This window comes from Osmerus mordax, chromosome 27 (genome assembly GCF_038355195.1).
Source record: "Osmerus mordax isolate fOsmMor3 chromosome 27, fOsmMor3.pri, whole genome shotgun sequence".
Classification (NCBI taxonomy): domain Eukaryota; kingdom Metazoa; phylum Chordata; class Actinopteri; order Osmeriformes; family Osmeridae; genus Osmerus; species Osmerus mordax.
Window position 1 is genome coordinate 10,370,673 of NC_090076.1, and position 21,386 is coordinate 10,392,058.

The window sequence follows — 21,386 nt, forward strand, 5'->3', positions numbered from 1 at the left end:
GTTGCCACAACGGACAGAATGGCTTCGCTTGCATCTTTCTCCGCCGCCATCACGGAACTTCAACACAAACAAGCGCACGACAGCCACTCCCTCTGTTCGCTGATTGGCCGGTAGAAAATTAACCGGAGACATCTGACTTACTTACCTCATGGCCAGACCTAGTACAGAAGCAAAATCTAAATTGAGCGGAAGTACGTAGGAGGGCAGAGCCAGGCTACTGGGCCTAGGCCTGCATCAACACATCTTACGTTTTCCGGTGTGTCCGGGTCTGCAGTGCATCTATTAAAGTGAGAGCTTGCAACGCCACTGTGTCGCCACAAGGGGGCAATGTGACCACTAAACCCAATTACGGATAAATGATCAGTACAATGTTTGCAAAATCACAGTAACACTCAAGCAGCAAGTTCATTGAGCCCCGTTCTGATCGAGCGGGTGGAAAGCCATCTATCCACTCATCCCCCGGTCTGCCGTGATGACGCCGGTCTGTGGAAATAATCAAATACATGATTATAGGCTCGTAAACTTCACAGTATATAATCTCTCTTCGTTTGAATTGTTCCCCATGGTTAAGCTGGCGCGGAATTCTGACGAGAGTTTCTTCCCTTGAATGACATCATGGTAAACCGATATTCATTACGTCGTGTCCCCCGATACTATGGGCAGTTCATGTGCGCTCGTCCTCAGCGCGCCGCGAGCTCTTCAGTAACTCCGCTTCCCTCACTCCTACGTCACGTGGTGGCGTTTCTCACTGGATGGTGGGTGTGTCTTAAGCAATAGGGTTTCATTCATAAATAGTTTTAGCATTTAAATCAGAATTAAAGAGTTCACCGAAGGTTGGGCGTTGGATTCTCCCGCTGTTTCCTTTGATGGAACGCAATAAATAATAAGGTGAGTGGTCTTACCTATAGATGTTTAATGTACCCTGACCCCTCGTTCTTACCTATAGATGTTTAATGTATGCTGACCCCTCGGTATTGTTAGATGTTTTTTGTCCACATGCATCACGAGCCCGCAGTAATCATCCTAGAGTACCGGGTGTCAAACCGGAGACGTCATTCCAGAGAATCGAGGAAGACGCATGTCCATAAACAGCTGTCAGCGCGAGGATGCTTCCCGGTAAAATATAGCATTAGATGAGAGCACAACTGCAAACCCGTAATTACGGAGGAATAGCGGCACTCCTTCTCCACAACAAACGACGGGAATGCGTCCGTTAGGCTACTTCAGACGCCGTGGACTGCAAACGTGGGATATTATAAATCGACAGAGATTATCAGGCGACCACGACTACTGATTTGTGATTTTATAGTTTCCTTGATTTTTTTGCACAACGCGTCGGAAGGCACATGGAGAATTCCCCCATGAGATGAGATATAAGATGTGAAATTGGATAGAGTGTGCAGAATCTAACAGGCAGGTACCACCGTGATCAGTCCCGTTTACCAGACCAAGCCTCCAAATCTCTTCTGCATGTAACTGCCCTCTTGCCGGCTTGTTGCGACGATCAACAGTTTTCAGCCGCTTGTTAGCCGCTCTTCTTACAGCTCCCTCTGTAAAACGAGAGCACGATGTTAATCCCAGTAGTGTGTGGAACTGTTAACGGCAGTTCACGATAGTCTCTTCCGTGGTGTCGTCCATGACGGTTGTTCGTGGTGCTGCTGGTTCTGCAAGACAGAGGGGTGAGTTGGACCGACACGGCTGGAGCCAGGAGCCCCATGATGAGCACCTCATAATGGAGCAGCTGTTAGTGGAAGTCTGGTGCTTGAGAGGCAGACACCCAGGATAGCAGCCGAGACCACCAGGGTGAACTAGAGGAGCCCCGGCCCCAACCCCAGCCCCGGCCCCAGCCTCAACCCCGGCCCCAGCCTCAACCCTGGCCACTGCCCCAACCCCAGCCCCGGCCCCAGCCTCAACCCTGGCCACTGCCCCAACCCCAGCCCCGGCCCCAACCCCAGCCCCGGCCCCAGCCTCAACCCTGGCCACAGCCCCAACCCCGGCCCCAGCGTCAACCCTGGCCACAGCCCCAACCCCGGCCCCAGACTCAACCTTACCCCAGTCTAGCCAAGACCCTCTTAGATAGTCAAACAGACAGACAGATAGGCAGGTAGACAGGCAGGTAGACAAATGAGAGTTAGGATACACAGACAGGAAGGAAGACAGACATGCAGGTAGGTTGGCAGATGGAGCTGCTGGGTGAATCTGTTCATACAGAGAGACAGGTGTGTGTGTGGGTGTGTTCATACAGAGAGACAGGTGTGCGTGTTCATACAGAGAGACAGGAAGAGGAGAGCTGAGAGGAACTAGCATGCTGTTTCTATCCTGCTGAGGGATTTCTGAGGAGGTATGTGTGCCAGTGTGCGTATGTGTGTACGTGTGTGTGTGTGCTGCATGTGTGCCAAAAGGTTGTGTGTGTGCTGTGTGCATCTTTCAAGTGTGTACTTCATGTGTGTGGGCTGCGTGGGTGTGTGTGTGTGAGTCGAAGGCTGCTGCAGCATTAATAGCTGTGATCTGTGTAAGGGAACGCAGGAGAGACCAGCCAGCTGAGAAGCACCAGACAGTCTCTCTCCCTCCCCCTCTCTCTCCTCCACCTCTCTCTCCTCCTTCTCTCTCCTCTCTCTCCTCCCCTCTCTTTCTCTTCCCCCTCTCCTCCCCCTCTCTCTCCCTCCCTCTCTCTCTCCTCCCCCCTCTACCTCCTTCTCTCTCTCTCTTCTTCCCTTCTCTCCTTCTTTCTCTTTCACCTCTCCTTACCCTGTCTCTCTCTCCTCACCCTGTCTCCCCCACCTTCTTTCTCGTGCTCTTGAGAACCTCAAGAATTGCACCTCACTGAGGGATGGAGCTTAACTGGTTTATGTGTAGGGGGTGACAGGGTGGAGGTGATGTGTAGGGGGTGACAGGGTGGAGGTGATGTGTAGGGGGTGACAGGGTGGAGGTGATGTGTCCTTGTTTGTGTTTAAAGGGGACAGTGACGCAGGCCTGGACCATGAGCAATGACTCGACTGTCTGGAACACCCCACCAGACAACTCTACTGTAAGTGTGTCTGTCATCGCTACACCTCCTTCCTTCCCTCCTTCCCTCCTTCCCCCCTCCCTTCCTCCCTCCCTCCCTCCCTGTGTGTGTGCGCGTGTTTTTGTCGGTGTGTGCATGTCCTTTTGTATGTGTGTGTGTGTGTTTCTATTCTGTTCAGCTTTAATGGCTGGCTAATGGAGAACCTCTTTATTGTGTATCCCTGCTCCAGTCTAATCCACCATAATCTCATTTCAAGTTTCATTTCCAGGATCTGAAGGGTTATCTGTGGCTGTGGTTACCATGCCAACGTCACCCACACACTGTACATCCTATATAGATAACAGAGATGAGGTAGTGTATAGATATAGTTAACAAGGAGGAGGTAGTATCTATGTGGTGTTATAACATGGTTATAACAGGTGTGTGAGGGGTGTGCTGTGGGTTTTTATCCTCCAGAGACACAGACCTGCTTTAAGTGGCTTCCAGCCCTTTGATGTGGGCTCTGCATTGTTTTGAGTTCTCCCTCTCTCTTTCCCTCTCTCTCTCTACTTCCCTTTCTCTCCCCTTTCCCTCTCTCTCTCCTCTCACCCCCGCCCCCTCTTTACCTCCCTCCCTCTCTTGCTCTGGAGATGTGCAGTGCACTTAACATTTCACCCTCGGAACAATGAGCACACCTGGGGCCACCCCCTCTCCCTGCTCTCCCCCTCAAACAACAGAGGAACAACTGTTTGGAACTGAGCTGATTTCCTACAGTGGTGGGAAGTTCTAGAATGTTCAGAGTGGTTCTAGAATGTTCAGAGTGGTTCTAGAATGTTCAGAATGGTTCTAGAAGACTCTAGGAGGTTCTAGAAGGCTGTAGGGGCCCACTAGATCTCTGATGATGAAACGAAGCATGATAAACATCTAACTCACACACAGGGCTACTTACTAATATGACCCTCTCTACCTTCCCTTCTCCTCCCCAACTCCCCCTCCCCTTTCCCCACCAGGGGGCACCCCTGGCCCCCGCCCCCCCCCCGGAGGGCTCGTCGGTGCTGCTGGTGCTGCTGGTGGTCCTTGGAGGAGCTCTGGTGTCTCTCACCTCACTGCTGCTAGTTTGCTGCCACCGCCGCCACGGCTGCCGCTATGCCCGGTACCTACACACACATACACACACACACACACAGGCTGGAGCAGAGAGGCTGGAGCAGACAGAGCAGGCCATATTGCTAGATGATAGGTGTAATGAGATTTCATAGCAGCCATCGGCAGTGCTTAATCTCATGTCTCCCATAAACTCCGTCTGCAGTCTGTGAACATACACACCTACACACACACACATATATTGCTGTGCTCTACAGATGTCAGTGTATTGACCCCCCCCCCCCCCCCCCCCAGGGCTGACGACCCGGAGAAGACCAACACCACCTACACAGAGGACTGCCAGCTCACACATGGTGAGAAGAAGACAAAGACCTGGTCCTCCACCCACACCCTCCATCCACACCCTCCACCCATCCACACCCTCCATCCCTCTTCCCACACCTCCATTCACACCCTCCATCCCTCCACCCACACCCTTCATCCATCCACACCCTCCATCCCTCCTCCCACACCTCCATTCACACCCTCCATCCCTCCACCCACACCCTCCAGACCCTGACCACTGGTCCTCCCCAGCAGAGATCACCATCAGGGTGGAGGAGGCTGACTGCCAGTCGGCCTCCCCTTCTCCCGACCTGCAGACGGAGCGCTTCCTGTCCACAGGCACCAGCGGCCGGCGCGTGTCCTTCAACGAGGCGGCACTCTTTGACCACGGCAAGAAGGAGCAGGAGAAAGGTCGGAGGTCAGTCTTAGCTCCCTGCTCACACACACACACACTGCCAACTAGTGTTGCTTTCGTCAACTAAAATTATGACTAAATGTTGTCGTCAACAACCCTTTATCATGTGACGAAAACGAGACGAGATGCAACGTAAATGCTGGTCTTGTGAAAATGACTATAATTAAATGTATAGTGCAATATTGTTAATAAAAACTAGACAAAATGTGGTTTACCCCCCAAAAATATGCTAAAATGTCTCTTGATTTTCGTTGACCAAAACGAGATGAGACGAAATGTTATAACGTTATTTCGTGTTGTTTAGTCGCATCATCAGTCGCATATCAGAGCGTCTTCCGTATCTGGAATGGACGTATTCTTGAGTCTATAAGGTAACAATAATATAAGATAACGTTGTTTGAAATGGGTTTGGCTAAAAGAGAATTTTGGTTTTGTCGATACTACTAGGTACGTATACTATATTGACTGGGTTAAATAGAGTTGCAATACTAAAAAGAAACTAAAATAAAATTTCCAAAAAGATAAAACTAGACTAAATGTCATCAGTTTTCGTCAACTAAAACTAAACTAAATGTCATCAGTTTTCGTCAACTAAAACTAGACTAAAATGTCATCAGTTTTCTTAAACTAAAACTAGACGAAAATAGTCATGGATAATTCTGACTAAAAGAAGACTAAAATGCTTAGACTTTTAGTCGACCCTAACCCTTGACTAGACTAAAAAGAGTCTGAACGTGACTAAAACGAATAAAAGCTCAAATGCCAGCTTGACACAAAGACTTGACTAAAACAGGCCGCAAAAAACAACACTACTGCCGACACACTCTGTCCACCTACAGACACACACACTTACAGACTGACCATCTAAACACACACCGACCACCTACACATACACACGCATGTATTAACCACCCACACACACACAGACAATCTACACTTAAACACACACACACTCTTTGGCTACACACACACACTAGACCATCTTAGAAGGGCATCTTTGAATGCTCTGCCAGTAAGCTGAGCTGTGTGTGTACACTCACGCACGTGTGTGTGTGAGTTTGACCTGCCAGCCTCCTGGATGTGCTCTTCTTCTCAGATACACTCTGACTGAGGGAGACTTTCACCACCTCAAAAACGCTCGACTCATAAACCTCCATATCCCTCCTCCCTCCCTCCGCCTCCCTCCCCCCTCCCTCCGTCTCCCTCCCCCCTCCCTCCGTCTCCCTCCCCCCTCCCTCCGTCTCCCTCCTCCCTCCCTCCACCTCCCTCCCCCCTCCCTCCGCCTCCCTCCCCCCTCCCTCCGTCTCCCTCCCCCCTCCCTCCGTCTCCCTCCTCCCTCCCTCCACCTCCCTCCTCCAACCTTGCGAATCCTCACGATTCATGAGTGCGATTCCCCGGAGAACAGCATTGCCATGACAACGCGTCCTGCATCCAAGTCAGCTCTCTCCATCTTCCAGGTGAGCAGCAGGTGTAGTTCCCTCCTGACCCTCCAGGGGCCGCCCAGGCTGTGCGTGTCTGTGTGTGAGTGTGTGTGAGTTTGTGTGAATGTGTGTGTGTGTAAGTGAATATCTCAAGGTGGAGACAAGTCCTCTAGCCAGCAGGGTTATAGACATGTGGTAGACAAGTCTCATCTACATGATTTACTGTGTGTGTATGGTATGGTGTGTGTATGGTGTGTGTGTGTGTGTATGGTATGGTGTGTGTGTATGGTGTGTGTGTAGCCGGAGTCGTGCCCCCTGCCCCATACAGTCCTGCCCAGCCTGGGGGGCAGCCCCAGCTCCCCCCTCCCCGGAGACAGCCTGCCCAGCCTGGGGGGCAGCAGCTTCAGGGAGACCCCCCCCGGCCCCCGCTCCAAGGAGCTCAGCACCAGCTCTGTGAGTCCTGATTCTCCTCTCCTCATCTTCTCTCCTCTATTCTGCCATAGAATAGGAATGTCAGAAGGTCATTGTTATATGATTATGAGTCCTTCTAATGCTAGTAACATTAGAGAGTAATCACCCCTGTGTCAGCAGATTACTCCTCTTTCTGTTCTCCATCTCTCTCTCTCTCCTCCCCCCTTCTTACCCCCTCCCTCCCCCATCCTCCCATCCCAGATTGAGGTGGGTAGGGGCTCAAGGAACGGGGGCAGCCCAGGGGGGGGAAGTGTGTGTGAGGGTGGCTCCTCGGGGGCCCCTGGGGGTTCAGGGGGCCAGGGCCCCGTGCTGCAGTTCTTCAGCAGGCTGCGCCGCCACGCCAGCCTGGAGGGGGCCAGCCCGTACCTCAGGATCCACCGCTGGAGACTGGAGCACGGGCAGAGAGCTTCCAGCCTGGACACCAGGGGTGAGAGACTGGGGGGGAGAGACTGGGGGGGAGGGGACAGGACGGGACGGGGATTGGGGGGGGGAGAGACTGGGGGGGGGACTTGGGGGGAGAGACTGGGGGGTGTGTGTGTGTGTGGTGAGTGTGTGTGTGGTGAGTGTGTGTGTGGTGAGTGTGAGGTGTCCTGCCAGACGGTGTTTCCTGGTTTTAGGAGCTCCATACACTGATGCTGGAGACAGAGAGCTTCTCCACACTTTTCTCTAGGCTGCCAACACACACACACACTGCTCACACACACACCGCTCACACACACACCTCTCACACACTGAGATCACACCCTGACAGATGGCTCAGTGACGCAAGGTTCAATATTTCGGAGGCCTTCTCAGCCTCCCTGCTGTTCTCCACACACACCACACACACACCAGCAGAATACACAGGACCAACAACTTCCAGGTCTGTTGGGCTCCCACAGGAAGCATCCTAACCCTAACTCACAGGAAGCATCCTAACCCTAACTCACAGGAAGCATCCTAACCCTAACTCACAGGAAGCATCCTAACCCTAACTCACAGGAAGCATCCTAACCCTAACTCACAGGAAGCATCCTAACCCTATCCCACAGGAAGCATCCTAACCCTAACTCACAGGAAGCATCCTCGTTCTCAGCTCCTCCTGTCTCACCCCTTCAGACTTCCTGTCTCACCCCTCCAGACCTCCTGTCTCACCCCTCCAGACTTCCTGTCTCACCCCTCCAGACCTCCTGTCTCACCCCTCCAAACTTCCTGTCTCACCCCTCCAGACTTCCTGTCTCACCCCTCCAGACCTCCTGTCTCACCCCTCCAGACTTCCTGTCTCACCCTTCCAAACTTCCTGTCTCACCCCTACAGACCTCCAGACTCCTCCACCCTGGAGCTGCCACACGTCCAGAACATAGATTTCACATTAGCAAATCAATTCAAAGTAATTTAACCAGTTAGAGACACGTCTTTGTCTACTCACCAGTGTTCAGACTTTCAGCTGTGAGCGTGATTTCTTACACAGTGTGTACCCTGTGTATTTGTGTACCCTGTGTGTGTGTGTGTGTGTGTCAGGATCCCCTAAGAGACGACAGTTCCAACGGCAGCGTGTGACTAGTGAGAGTATGGACCAGGACGACCAGGACACCCACCACATCGACCTCATCCAGTACATCGCCCCAACCCAGGACACCACATTCTACCCTGGGGGCTCCCCACGCCTCCTCCAACCCCCCTCCACCCCTCCCCCACCCCTCGGCAGGTAGCTTTAATTCCCTCGCCATTCATCTGCCCACACCACTGCTCAGCACCATCGCTAGCTAGCTAACCTAATGTACTGCTCTGCTCTCCATGCTAGCTAGCTAGATTAGACCCTACATACTCTGCTCTCCATGCTAGCTAGCTAGCCCAATGTACTTCTCTGCTCTCCATGCTAGGTAGTTAGCCCAATGTACTGCTTTGCTCTCCATGCTAGCTAGCTAGATGACCCTATATACTCTTCTCTCCATGTTAGCTAGCTAGATGACCCTACATACTCTGCTCTCCATGCTAGCTAGTTAGATGACCCTACATACTCTGCTCTCCATGTTACCATGTTAGCTAGCTAGATGACCCTACATACTCTGCTCTCCATGTTAGCTAGCTAGCCCAACTTCACTTCTATGCTCTGCAGTCATTGCCCACACGCTAGCCCATTCCATCACCAATGTTAAATGATGATGCCAGGACGGTGGAGATGACCTGTGAACCTGTGGCCTCGAGCAGCCTGTGTTGAGCATAACTCTATCCTCCTTCACTGACCGATGTTGTATGTGTTTGCATATCGAATATTTGTATGTGTGTGTATGTGTGTGTATGTGTGCATTACAGGCTAGAGGTGGAGGTGGTGGTGGAGCCTAGCTGCAGCAGAGAAGGTCCAGGGGTGATTGGCATGACCCCGGATCCCAAGAACGAAGCTGTGAGCCTGGGCTGCCACCAGGAGAGCTCCCCCCCGGACCCCCAGGAGCCCCCGGACCCCCCGGACCTTCAGGCAGAGTACCGGGACATCTGGACCCTGCGAGCCTCTCTGGAGGAGATCGTCTCAGACCCCAGCAACGACAAGGACTCAGTCCAAAGCAACGCTGACAGTGTGTGTTCCCTGGGGGGGCGCAGAGAGCTGCCCAGTTACCCCTCCCAGGACCTGGGGGAGGAGGGGGAGGAGGGGTGGAGGGAGGAGAAGCAGGAGAGTGTGGACTCGGAGCGCGGGGGCAGCGACGGGGAGTCGGGAACCAGAAAGCTGCTGCAGATGGACAGCGGCTACGCTTCCATCGAGGCCCCACCCCGCTATCCTTCCATCGAGGCCCCGCCCCGCTATGCTTCCATCGAGGCTCCGCCCCGCTATGCTTCCACCGAGGCTCCGCCCCGCTACACTTCCACGGAGACTCCGCCCCGCGCACCTGAGGAGCTGCGCCTCTGCACGGGGGGGAAGGAGCGCACCGCCCTCGAGAGGCGGCATCACTTCACCAGCGCTGGGCGGGCCGGCACCGTAGGCGAGAGCGCCCAGTCCAGTCTCTTCCAGGAGGGCCCAGAGGAGGAGGAGGGGCTAGCAGAGGCTAGCGGTGGCGTTGCCGTGGACACGGGCGTGGGACCCCTGGGCTGGTCCCCCTACGGCCAGATGTTCACCTCCCGGGAGCCCCTCCCCGCCCCCCCGCCAGCACTCCATTGCCGCGACTACAGCATCGATGAGAAGACGGACGCCCTGTTCCACGAGTTCCTGCGGCACGACCCCCAGTTCGACCAGCAGGACTCTCCGCTGCGGAGGCACCGGTCACGGGTGCATCTGCGGAAGCAGTGGCAGCACCGCAAGCAGTACAGCGACCCCGGTGTCCGCTACCACACCTCCTTCGACCGCCATCGCACACCGCTGCGACGTGGGGACAGTGTGAACTACCCCCTGGAGACCAGCTACCACAGCACCCTGCCCCGCATCGTCAGCACGCCGGATGAGGAGGGGGGCAGTGAGGGGGGCACGAGTGAGGGGGCCGCCAACAGACCGCAGACCCCCAAGGAGGCGGGGGCTGGAGGAGGGGGCCTGGAGGAGGAGGACGGGAGGAGGGACAGTCCCAGAGACCAGGAGGAGTGTGTGTCCTGCTCCGCTCCCCAGGACATCCAGCCGACCACCCCGCCCTCAGAGCAGGCCCCGCCCTCAGAGCAGGCCCCGCCCTCAGAGCAGGCCCCGCCCTCAGAGCAGGCCCCGCCCTCAGAGCAGGCCCCCCGGGGTCGCGGCCCCCAGACCGTGCCGGCACAGCTCAGTGACAAGCTGGCGTCGAGGCTGGAGGAGCGTCTGTACTCTGACCTCCGGAGGACCAGGGTCACGGCCGAGGGCGTAGCGGTCACACACACGGTCACACACACTTCTCCCGACCACAGCCCAGTATAGCCCTCTTCCTCACTCACCTGCCCTCTTCCTCACTCACCTGCCCTCTTCCTCACTCACCTGCACTCTTCCTCAACACCCCCCCCCCCCCCCCCCTCCAACCGGGTCAACATCAGTCTCTGTGTTCATGATTTCATCTGACTGTATTATGGAAATTATGTATCAAGGTTCACATTACCTTACCTGGGTAACTGATTTCTGTCGATCAGTGATTCCTGGTTCCTTAAATTGTACTGTAAGTGACTTCAGTATTCGGTTAAGAAATATTTTTCCAGATGATTCTGGAATGTGATGTCATGAACACACTCCAGCCATTGGAATCCTCAGTAAACAGGAAACAGTTAGTCAGTGGACACGAATCACTTCCTGCCACGAGACATGCAACCTTGCTTGTGAGATACACACACAAATGTACATACACACACCTATACATACACAAACTTACAGAGTATACACACACACAATCAGAGCATATGCTTTCTTACAGAGTATACACACACACAATCAGAGCATATGCTTCCTTACAGAGTATACACACACACAATCAGAGCATATGCCATGTCGTTAGTATCCTGGTATCCCAGCTAACCCTAACCCAGCGATCTGTAGGAGAAGGTGTCGGCTGCTAGGACGTGCTGGAGGGATTATTGATTGATTGGGTTAGGGTTAAGGTTGTTGGTTCATTGTAATGTCTTGTATTATTTAATGCTTCAGACATGTGACTGGTCCAGTCAGGAGTGCAGAGTAGCAACAGGTTCTGGGGGTAGTGAGCCTGTCACAGTGTCGGTCTGAGACACTGGTCTTATTCTTGGTCCAGGTTGGGTCTAGCCTGGGTTAAGACTGAGGCTAGCCTGCAAGCCTGGTGCTAGCCTTGCCCAAAGTCTAGCCTTATACTAGGTGTAGCCGGGGTCCTTAACAGTAAAGCGTGCTCACCCCCCCTCTCTCTCTCCCCCTCCTTTCCCTCTCTCCCCTCTCTCTCTCTCCCCCCCCCTCTCTCTCCCCCTCCCCTCTCTCTCTCACCCCCTCTCTCTCTATCCCCTCTCTCTCCCCCTCCCCTCTCTCTCTCTCTTCTCTCTCTCTCTCTCTCTCCCCTCTCTCTCTCTCTCCCCTCTCTCTCCACCCCCTCTCTCCCCCTCCCCTCTCTCTCTCCCCCCCTCTCTCTCTCCCCCCCCTCTCTCTCACCCTCCTTTCCCTCTCTCTCTCCCCCCCTCTCCCTCTCTCCCCTCTCTCTCCCCCCCCTCTCTCTCTCCCCTCTCTCTCTCCCCCCCCCTCTCTCCCCCTCCTTTCCCTCTCTCCCCTCTCTCTCTCCCCCTCCCCTCTAGCTTCTGCTCCCTCTGTCCCACCCTCTGGTGTGGGACAGAGGGAGCAGAAGCTACCTAACAGGTAGATTGGTAGGTCAGGTCGCCAGTCTTGCAGATAGACAGGAAGACAAGCAGGCAGACAGGCTCTCAGTGACCCTGTTCTGCAGTAAACTGTCTCCTTAGAGAATCGGAATGGGATTTATTCGCCATGAAAGTTAGAGGGGCTTGTCCATGGCCCTAGGCAGAGAGGAGCCACTGCAGAAGACCTGATGAATATTCATCCTCCAGTAGGAGGGTAGCCCTCTCTCTCTCTTTCATCCTCCCAGCTCCCCCACTTCTGGCTGCAGCCATGAAGATGGAAAATGACAGAGGTGGAAAGAGAGAGAGGTGGAAAGAGAAATAGAAAGGGGGCCAGAGGGAAAGAGAGAAAAGCAAAGAGAGAGAGACAGAGAGAAAGGGGGTGATTTCTGAGCAGATCACCAGGGTACTGGGTAGACTTGCAGTGGAAAGACTTGTTGCAAATAGACTGAGGGCTTTTCATGATGAGAACAGAGATCAGGAGGGTTAGGAGAGTTAGGGTTAAGGGCTTTTAAAAGCGGCTCCCTTGGACTGCCTGTCTTAGCGCCATGCGAGGTAACCATGGCAATGGCCAAGAATGTATGCCCCGTTGGGAGGGGGTGGGGTGTGGCCTGACCAAATACTCGAGGACTCGACCAACCAATATCATGCTAGCTGCATATACAGGAGGGTAACTGTGTAGGAGGCTACCCCGTAGGAGGCTAACCCGTAGGAGGCTACCCCGTAGGAGGCTACCCCGTAGGAGGCTAACCGTGTAGGAGGCTAGCCCCGTAGGAGGCTACCCCCGTAGGAGGCTAACCCCGTAGGAGGCTACCCCGTAGGAGGCTAACTGTGTAGGAGGCTAACTGTGTAGGAGGCTAACCCCGTAGGAGGGTAACTGTGTAGGAGGCTACCCCGTAGGAGGCTAACTGTGTAGGAGGCTAACTGTGTAGGAGGCTAACCCCGTAGGAGGGTAACTGTGTAGGAGGCTAACCCCGTAGGAGGCTACCCCTTAGGAGGCTACCCCGTAGGAGGCTAACTGTGTAGGAGGCTAACCCTGTAGGAGGCTAACCCCGTAGGAGGGTAACTGTGTAGGAGGCTACCCCGTAGGAGGATAACCATGTAGGAGGCTACCCCGTAGGAGGCTAACAGTGTAGGAGGCTAGCCCCTTAGGAGGCTAGCCACATAGGAGGCTACCCCGTAGGAGGCTAACTGTGTAGGAGGCTAACCGTGTAGGAGGCTACCCCGTAGGAGGGTAACTGTGTAGGAGGCTACCCCGTAGGAGGCTAGCCCCTTAGGAGGCTAACTGTGTAGCAGGCTAACTGTTTAGTAAGCTAACTGTGTAGCAGGCTAACTGTAGGAGGTCTAGGAGGCCAGCTGGAAAAGTAAGAGTAGGCTGCCTGGAAAGTAGGTGTGAATGCAAGCAGGAGTAGGCTACTGTACCTGTATAGTTAGGCTAGCTGGACAGTAGGGTAGCTGAATAGGAGGCCAGCTGGAAATAAGAGAATGAGCCAACTCGAGTAGTCTAACTGTATAGGAGGTTATAGAGATGGAAACGTTGCGGTACTTTGTACAGAAATGTTCTTAGTGGTGTAACAAGCACAACGCCGACGACTTCACTTGCGCGTCTAGTAGACTAGAGCGTTGGCGACCACCAGCCGCTTATGCACTAATAGATTTACTGTGCATCTAGATTTGCATGACATTACCCGTTCTAGGACATATATTCATGTTTTCTCAAGGGTAACGAAACCAAATGAATAAACCATCGCGTCAGACGAACGTAACCAGTAGAGCGTGGGAGATACTAGCGGTTTTGTATTTTATGCGATCTTTGTTTAGAAATCGTGATGCTACGATGATATCTGATATTTTATTAGATTTATTTCCATGAATAAAATATAGTATATTTCACTATTCCTTGCTAGTTAGTATGCTAATGTCTGCCTATCTCAAGTATGCAGATGTTTCTGAACAGGCTGTGTCTATGGCCACCCCAGGCACAGGACTAATCAGATGTATGTTATTTTTTAGCCTGTTTCCTGATCTGAGAATAAATGAAAGAATCGTTGCCTGTCTTGCGGTGCGTCTCATTTAAAACGTACTCCCTATTTAGTACCCTAGAACTTTCCTCCTTCCTTCCTGTTCAGAGCCGATGGTAGTCGTTTTTGCTGGAAGGGAAACTTTGTTCTGTCTAAAGAGTGGCAGCAGCTGCAAGGTTCCAGAAGAGCCGACTGACAGGAACATGCAGGAGAGTCCTTTATTTACATAACGTGGGCTATTGTGTGTGTTAGGGAGTGATTGTGTGTGTGTGGTGTGTGTGTGTGTGTGTGTGTGTGTGTATGCCCCAACCCTCACCGCGGTCCAGAGACAGACACACATGAACCCCTCTCTTAATCATGCTGTTATTCTAAAATAGATATATGTATATATTAATACATCTATATAATACATCTGCAGCTCTGTTCCATACTGTAGTTACTGAGATAGTATAATTTAGTTCCATTCACTTCACAGTGTATTTCATACAGAGGGATAAACAGTGTTGTAGTCTACATGAAGCTAGTCTTTCAGGAGGAGAGGTCTTCTTCATGGTAGCATCCTCATCATATTCCTCAGTGAAGAGCTGGAGGAGAATCAGGTCCTGATGATTCATGCACAGCTGTGTGACAGAGAGAGACAAAATACCTTGAGAATCAAACACAACACAACATCTTCCTTTCTGCTTCTCCTCAGTATTTGAATTTCTGGAATATGTAACGCCCCTCTCCACCGCCCCCCCCCCCCCCTCTCCTTGCTTTCCTCGTCATCATCTGCAATGACAACAACCAATCAGATGAAAATGCCACAATTTGCTAGTGACACGGGCTGGTTGCTAGGCAGCGAGGGAAACTCCGCAGGCTGGAATCAAGGGTCTTAAAAAGGGGGAATCCCCCCTCCTCCACATCACATGTGTGTGTGTGTGCCACTCACTACTGTGTGTGTGTGTGTGTGCCACTCACCAGTGTGTCTGTTCACTGCTGCTTGCAGGACAGTTTGCGCAGACGGCAGTAGGCGGAGCTTCCGAGGAGGGAGTGGCTGGAGGAGGAGCTAGAGAGACGCTCAGAACACAACCTGGTTGGCTGCTGTAACGCTGGTTCCGCCCCGTTCAGCTCTGGCTCCACCCCTTTCAACTCTGGCCCCACCCCCTTCACACACACACGCCCCAGACCTGACCCCGGTCCTGGTCCTGGGGAGACAGAGGTCAAGGGTCAGGAGCATGACCTATGGGTGGTGGTGACGATTTCTCCACTTAATGGAGAAAGCCCCCCCCCCCCCCCCCCCCCCCCGATGACAATCTCTCCTGGTGACGTCAGCCAGCACTAAAAACACTCCACTACAATACTGAGGAGGAGGGCGGGAGAGAGAGAGGCAGAGAGATACTGTGGAAGAGTGACTAAACTGACTGCAGTAGGATGACTCATGCAGTTGCCATGGTAACCTAAACCCTATCTACTCTCTAATGGTTCAGAGTGAAGGCTAGAGAAGACACACACTCTTTCAGACACACACACACACACACACACACACGCCAGTCATTTAGCTGTCTGCAGACTTGCAAATGCATTAGGGGAAGCTGTAGACAGTGTTCATGTCCTTTGTGGCAGACTGTGTGTATGCAGTGTTTCCCACACAGACTCATTTGTGGCGGTGCGCCACAGAATCAACACCAGCTGCCACATATTGCGTTTCGTTACAATTTTTTACACTATTTAGGCTGAAACAGGCAGCGTATTCGTTCAGCTGCATTTCCTTTCCCTGATCTTCCTCCGTCTCTCTGTCACTCACGCGTCTCTCACATACACACACAGTCACAACGTCAGTACACGTTAGTAACGATGCATACCATTCTAGTAAGACAGACAGCTATATCAGCGAGCCTTCAGCATTAGTACCGTAGCTAAAGGTCTTGGAAAGTTGAGGCTACTTTTCGCTAGGTACCTACGAACATGTCTTAATCTTCTAGACAAGTGGGTTCCCCTTCGTTCTTTTGGTGAGAAGTCTCAGGAGCCCTAGCTATTTACCCGGCGTCACGGAGCCGACCAGCTAAATAGTTATTTAGCACTAGCGTTGCTACCTGCATGCATATGCAGAAATTGTTTGTTATTAACGCCCCCCCCCCCCGCCACGAATTGCTTTCTAATCTGTGGGAAACACTGGTATGTGTGTGTGAGTGAATGAATGTGAGTGTGTGTGCCAGGAGATACCAAGACACTGTAAGGAACGACCCTACTGCTTCACAAATATTTCTCCTTGGAACATGTTTTAAAAACACACTATTCCACAAACATGTAGTATGAACATGTTATATTATCCTTGATTCTCTACCTGGGTACACAGAGACAAGGTCCTCAGTGTAGAATAACTCCTCCTCCTCTTCTTCCTGCTCCTCCTCCTCCTGCTCCTCCTCTTCTTCCTCCTGCTCCTCCTCTTGGCAGGCATGCAGCTGCTCCAGGTATGGCATTACCGTCATGCTCCTCCAGGGGTCGCTGTGCTCGGCGCCGGGGGGAAGAGGCACCGGGGGGGTGCTGGCAGGGTGGCTCTGCCTAACCCAGCTGGGGGACGGGGGGGAGGGGGAGAGAGAGGGAGAGAGAGAGAGGGGAGGGGTCAGACTACACTGAACACACAACACACCCCTCATCCTCAGCCAGGCAGGGAGGTTTCTCCAGGCCTCCCAGGCTGGTTAACCGGGTGAGGGAGGGAGAGACAGAGGGGTCTCTCTCTCTCTGGGTGTATCCATGGTAACTCTCCATGGTGATACGGATGTTCAGGTAATTAATTGTAAAGGCCAATCTGCCCTTTTACCTGATTAAATATTTATACTGTATCTCTTTACATTTTACATTTACATTTTAGTCATTTAGCAGACGCTCTTATCCAGAGCGACTTACAGTAAGTACAGGGACATTCCCCCGAGGCAAGTAGGGTGAAGTGCCTTGCCCAAGGACACAACGTCATTTGACACTGCCAGGAATCGAACCAGCGACCTTCTGATTACTAGCCCGATTCTCTAACCGCTCAGCCACCTGACTCCCCATCTGTCTGTCTCTCTGTCTGTCTACCTGTCTCTCTGTCTGGCCATTTATCTGTGTGTCTGTGCGCATGTGTCTGTGTGTGGGCATATTCCATCTCACTCTGCTCTCTTCCTGTGTGCAGACAGTCCCGTCAGTCTCATTTGAAAGCAGTTCCACCCACAGAGACCAGACCATGGTTTGTTACACTCTCTTTCTGTCTCCCTCCCTCTCTCTCTCTCCTTTATGGTCTCTCTCCTTTAGATCCTATCTCTCTCTTTTCCTCTCTTTATTTTACCCCCCCCTTCTCCCTCTCTGGGAGCTTCTCATAACCATAGCACACAAATGCTTCAGTCATCTGTTGCCATAGTAACTGCAGCCAGCATTTGTTGGCGCATTAGCTCTAGTGTAGTCGAGAGAAGATGAGAGGGAGAGGAGGGAGGAGGAGAGGGAGAGAAGGGAGGAGGAGGAGGAGGAGAGGGAGGGAGAAAGGAAGGGAGAGAGGGTGAGTTAGTGAGAGAGTACAGGAAGGAGTGGGAGACAGAGAGACACTCACCTGTGTTGTCTGATGTGTTGTATGGAAAACCTCTTTACAGGATCACACTCCAGCATGCCTGCGCACACACACACACACACACCAGCATTAACACTCCAGCATGCCTGCGCACACACACACACACACACCAGCATTAACACTCCAGCATGCCTGCGCACACACACACACACTCATTCACCAGCAGAAACAGAAGGAGGGAGCAGGGAGGGAGGAGGGGGAGTATCAAGGGAGGGGGGAGGTGGGGGGAGTGTCCATGGAGGGGGGAGGAGGGGGTGGGGGGGGAGGAGGGGGAGTGTCCATGGAGGGGGGAGGAGGAGGAGGGGGGGGGGAGTGTCCATGGAGGGGGGAGGAGGGGGAGTGTCCATGGAGGGGGGAGGAGGAGGAGGGGGGGGGGAGGAGGGGGGAGTGTCCATGGAGGGGGAGGAGGAGGAGGAGGGGGAGGAGGAGGGGGAGTGTCCAGGGAGGGGGGAGGAGGAGGAGGAGGAGGGGGAGTGTCCATGGAGGAGTGTCCATGGAGGGGGGGAGGAGGGGCAGGGTACCTGTGAGCAGCTCAGCCAGCAGGGGGTCACAGGGCTCTGGGAGGCTGTAGGAGCCTCGACAGATGTTCTCATACAGCTGGTAGATGTTGTCCCCCTCGAAGGGGTACAGGCTGCTGGTGATGTTATACCTGCAGGGAGGGGAGAGAGAGGGGGAGGGACAATGAGAGAAACAGTAGGATTAGTACAGTGTCAGTAGTATGAGTACAGTAACAGTACAATAACAGTATACTCACAGTGTGACGCCGGCAGACCAGACATCCACCTTGAACCCAGAGAAGGCGTCGCAGCCGCTGGCAATCTCAGGGGGCTGGAAGGCAGGGGAGCCCTGTGAGCAGCGACACTCGTCCTGGAGGGAGAATGGTGCTAGGGCCTCGGCCACACCCAGGTCTGAGATCTTCAGCTCTCCGCTGGTGGTCAGCAGCAGGTTGCCAGGTTTGATGTCCTTGTGGACAACCCCCTGTCCGTGCAGATACTCCAGGCCGTCCAACAGCTGCACGAAGTAGCTTGTGGAGGGTTATGTAGGGTTATGTACAGCTTGACAGTAGCACAGTATCATGCTAGTATTCATTACTACTGAGTTACTAAGATGTGTATCATGCTAGTTTTCATTACGGTACTCAGTTGTACCCATGAGCCTGGAACACCGGAAGCTTCTTCCCCGGAGCCCAGTCCAGCACCTCCTGCAGCCCACACACACAGTACTCCATCACCATATACGTAGCACAGTCAAGGAAACACAGACACACACACACACACACCAGGGGAGGCACAGCATCAACACTACCCATTAATTACCTACTGGGAGGACTATTTATGACCCATCACACACACACGCGCACACAACTACACACATGTCCAAGGAGAGGGACTTCTCTCTCTCTCTCTTTTTCCCAGACAGCCCAAGAGCACCCTTGTGTGGTCAGACCAGAACATTACAACAACAATCTTTGGAGAACATGATCAGCCAATGATGCGAGCGTCTCTCTCTCTCCCTCCCTTTCTCTCACTACATCAACTTAACCGTAACCATACCTTACCTTCACCCTGACCACCACACCTCACTTCAACTCTCCCTCCGCCAGGGAGCCGTCTAAAGGATATATCTTCTGCTTCTCTTCGTTGTACAGAACGTCCACAAGCTGGATGACGTTCTTGTGCCGCAGCCTCCTCAGCAGCTGGATCTCCCTGCGGACGAGGACAACAACTGTAACGTGAGGACTGAATGAAGATTGGCTGAAGACTGAGGCCTACCTGTGCAGGTGAAAATGAGGCCTACCTGTGCAGGTGACAATGAGGCCTACCTGTGCAGGTGAAAATGAGGCCTACCTGTGCAGGTGACAATGAGGCCTACCTGTGCAGGTGACAATGAGGCCTACCTGTGCAGGTGACAATGAGGCCTACCTTTGCAGGTGACAATGAGGCCTACCTCTGGACGTTAGCCTCTCCGTTGGGGATCCTCCTCAGCTTCTTCTTCTTCAGGATCTTTACAGCACGTCGGCAGAGCGTCTCTGAATCCAGCATCTCCTTCACCTTCCCGTAGGAGCCCTCCCCCAGCAGCCTCCCCCAGCAGGTAGCGACCCAGCAGCTTGGCGCGGCCACGCCGGGGTGCATAAAGGACCTCGCTGGAGTCAAGGCGGTGGATGAAGGTCTCCAGACCCACCAGGTGACCCTTGGAGCTATGCCCAACATCCGGCCCAGGCTGGGGCCCCCAAGAGTCCTCCTGGCCCCGATACTGGGGGCTCCAACCATCCCCATCATCCTGACACTGGGGGTCCCCGGAGTCTGTACGTCGACCCCAATTATGGGGGAATCCCCTTGGTAACAGGGACCGCAGCCATCTTCCGAACCTTGGAAGTGGGGGCCCCATGAATCATCCTGATCCTGGTAGTCAATTTCCCCATGGGGGGGTTCCTGGGGGGCCCCGGGGCCCTGTCTCTCCTCCTCACTCATACCTCTTACCCCCCACCCTCCTCAGACCTCCTGCTGGGATTGCCTGGAACACAGGGATGAGGTAAGGATGATGTCACAGGGATGAGGTAAGGATGATGTCACAGGGATGAGGTAAGGATGATGTCACAGGGATGAGGTAAGGATGATGTCACAGGGATGAGGTAAGGATGATGTCACATTTCTAAGCCCTACAGCAGCACCCCGGGAGGTTGCCGCGGGTGATGGCTCAGACAGCAGTGATCAGCAGGTAATCCCAGGTGATCTTGAAGGACCTCTCAGGTGTCTAAGGTGATTAGGGTGAAGGATTTCTGGTTGGTCTGAGGTACTATAATGTGATCTCAGGTAATCTTAAATTATCTCTGTTATATCAGGTAATCTGGGTCAGATACTCTGGGTCAGATACTCTGGGTCAGATACTCTCAGATGATCTTGAATGTTTTAGAGGATCTCTGGACTCTGTGGCTGATCTCTGACCTGATCTCTGGACTTCTGCTGTCGCATCACCCTGGGCAGCAGGGAAGCTAACCCTAACCTAACCCTAACCTGGCCATCCTGCTTCACCTTGACCGAAACGCCAGAGTGGACTCACATCTCTGTCTCACAATCAAATATATTTGCGATAAATCCGTTACGAAAACATATAACAGCTTGTGGATATTCGAGCTTGTAAAAGGAAGTGCTTCAAATGCTATAATACAACCCTGTAAAACACCCAGTAGTTGTAGCACCTTTGCATACAAGTAGAATAGGTTTGCATAGGTGTTAATCTAAAGTGCTTGTTCCAGAGGTTGGGGTCTGTCGGTGGTTCTTTTCCCGGTTCCCGGTCTGCTTGGTAGGTGCTGAGCCAGAATGATGCGGACAGCATAGAGGTCTATCAGGCTGCCGGTCAGCCGCAGTGAAGACCGGCTGGGAGGGGTGAAAACACGCAGGATAGTTCTCGTTAGGACATCTTTCAACTGTGACAAGGCACCCATCTAATCCAGCAATTATATTTTAAGAGTCAGACACTCACTTTCGAATCCAAGGTTAATAATGGGCTATTACTTAGCTAGCAGAAGCTAAATTATATGAGGCGCTTGACAGCTCGTGTCTCTGCCGGTCTTATGAACTAATGCTAATCATATCTACGACAACAATTAGCAATTTGTATGCAGTTTGATATTGAGTTTAGAAGTTTGCTGAAAAATCCTCATTTACATCTGGCTAGTCTAGCTACCTTGCTAGCCATAAGTACCGGTGAATTAGCTCCTAGTATAGTACTGTATTCCCAACACGTTATATTTAGAGCATTCTTGGGTACAATCTTTTAGTATCAGGCATATTAAATGTTTGTTTATCTTAGTATTTGTTTATCTAGATAACTATACGTT

General features: G+C 52.8%; 2 protein-coding genes across 2 annotated transcripts; one reads left to right on the plus strand and one right to left on the minus strand.

Annotated features, from left to right (window-relative positions):
- Positions 1-1,636: 1,636 nt before the first annotated feature.
- cbarpb (CACN subunit beta associated regulatory protein b) lies at positions 1,637-10,565 on the plus strand. Its single transcript, XM_067230241.1, has 13 exons — positions 1,637-1,743; positions 1,908-2,055; positions 2,957-3,028; positions 3,997-4,139; positions 4,385-4,443; positions 4,670-4,832; positions 5,926-5,986; positions 6,176-6,286; positions 6,551-6,703; positions 6,923-7,148; positions 8,222-8,408; positions 9,017-9,458; positions 9,567-10,565. The coding sequence occupies exons 1-13, from the start codon at positions 1,637-1,639 to the stop codon at positions 10,563-10,565; spliced, it is 2,871 nt and encodes a 956-aa protein (XP_067086342.1).
- Positions 10,566-14,199: 3,634 nt separating this feature from the next.
- LOC136936832 (serine/threonine-protein kinase STK11-like) lies at positions 14,200-19,623 on the minus strand (the record flags this gene model as incomplete). The annotated part of the gene is given in 9 exon segments (XM_067230481.1): positions 14,200-14,582; positions 14,923-15,149; positions 16,289-16,515; positions 17,528-17,585; positions 18,067-18,194; positions 18,300-18,569; positions 18,694-18,783; positions 19,168-19,251; positions 19,493-19,623. Coding segments are annotated over 8 exon segments (1,203 nt in total), but the record flags the coding sequence as incomplete, so codon positions are not given.
- Between the last annotated feature and the right edge of the window lie 1,763 nt (positions 19,624-21,386).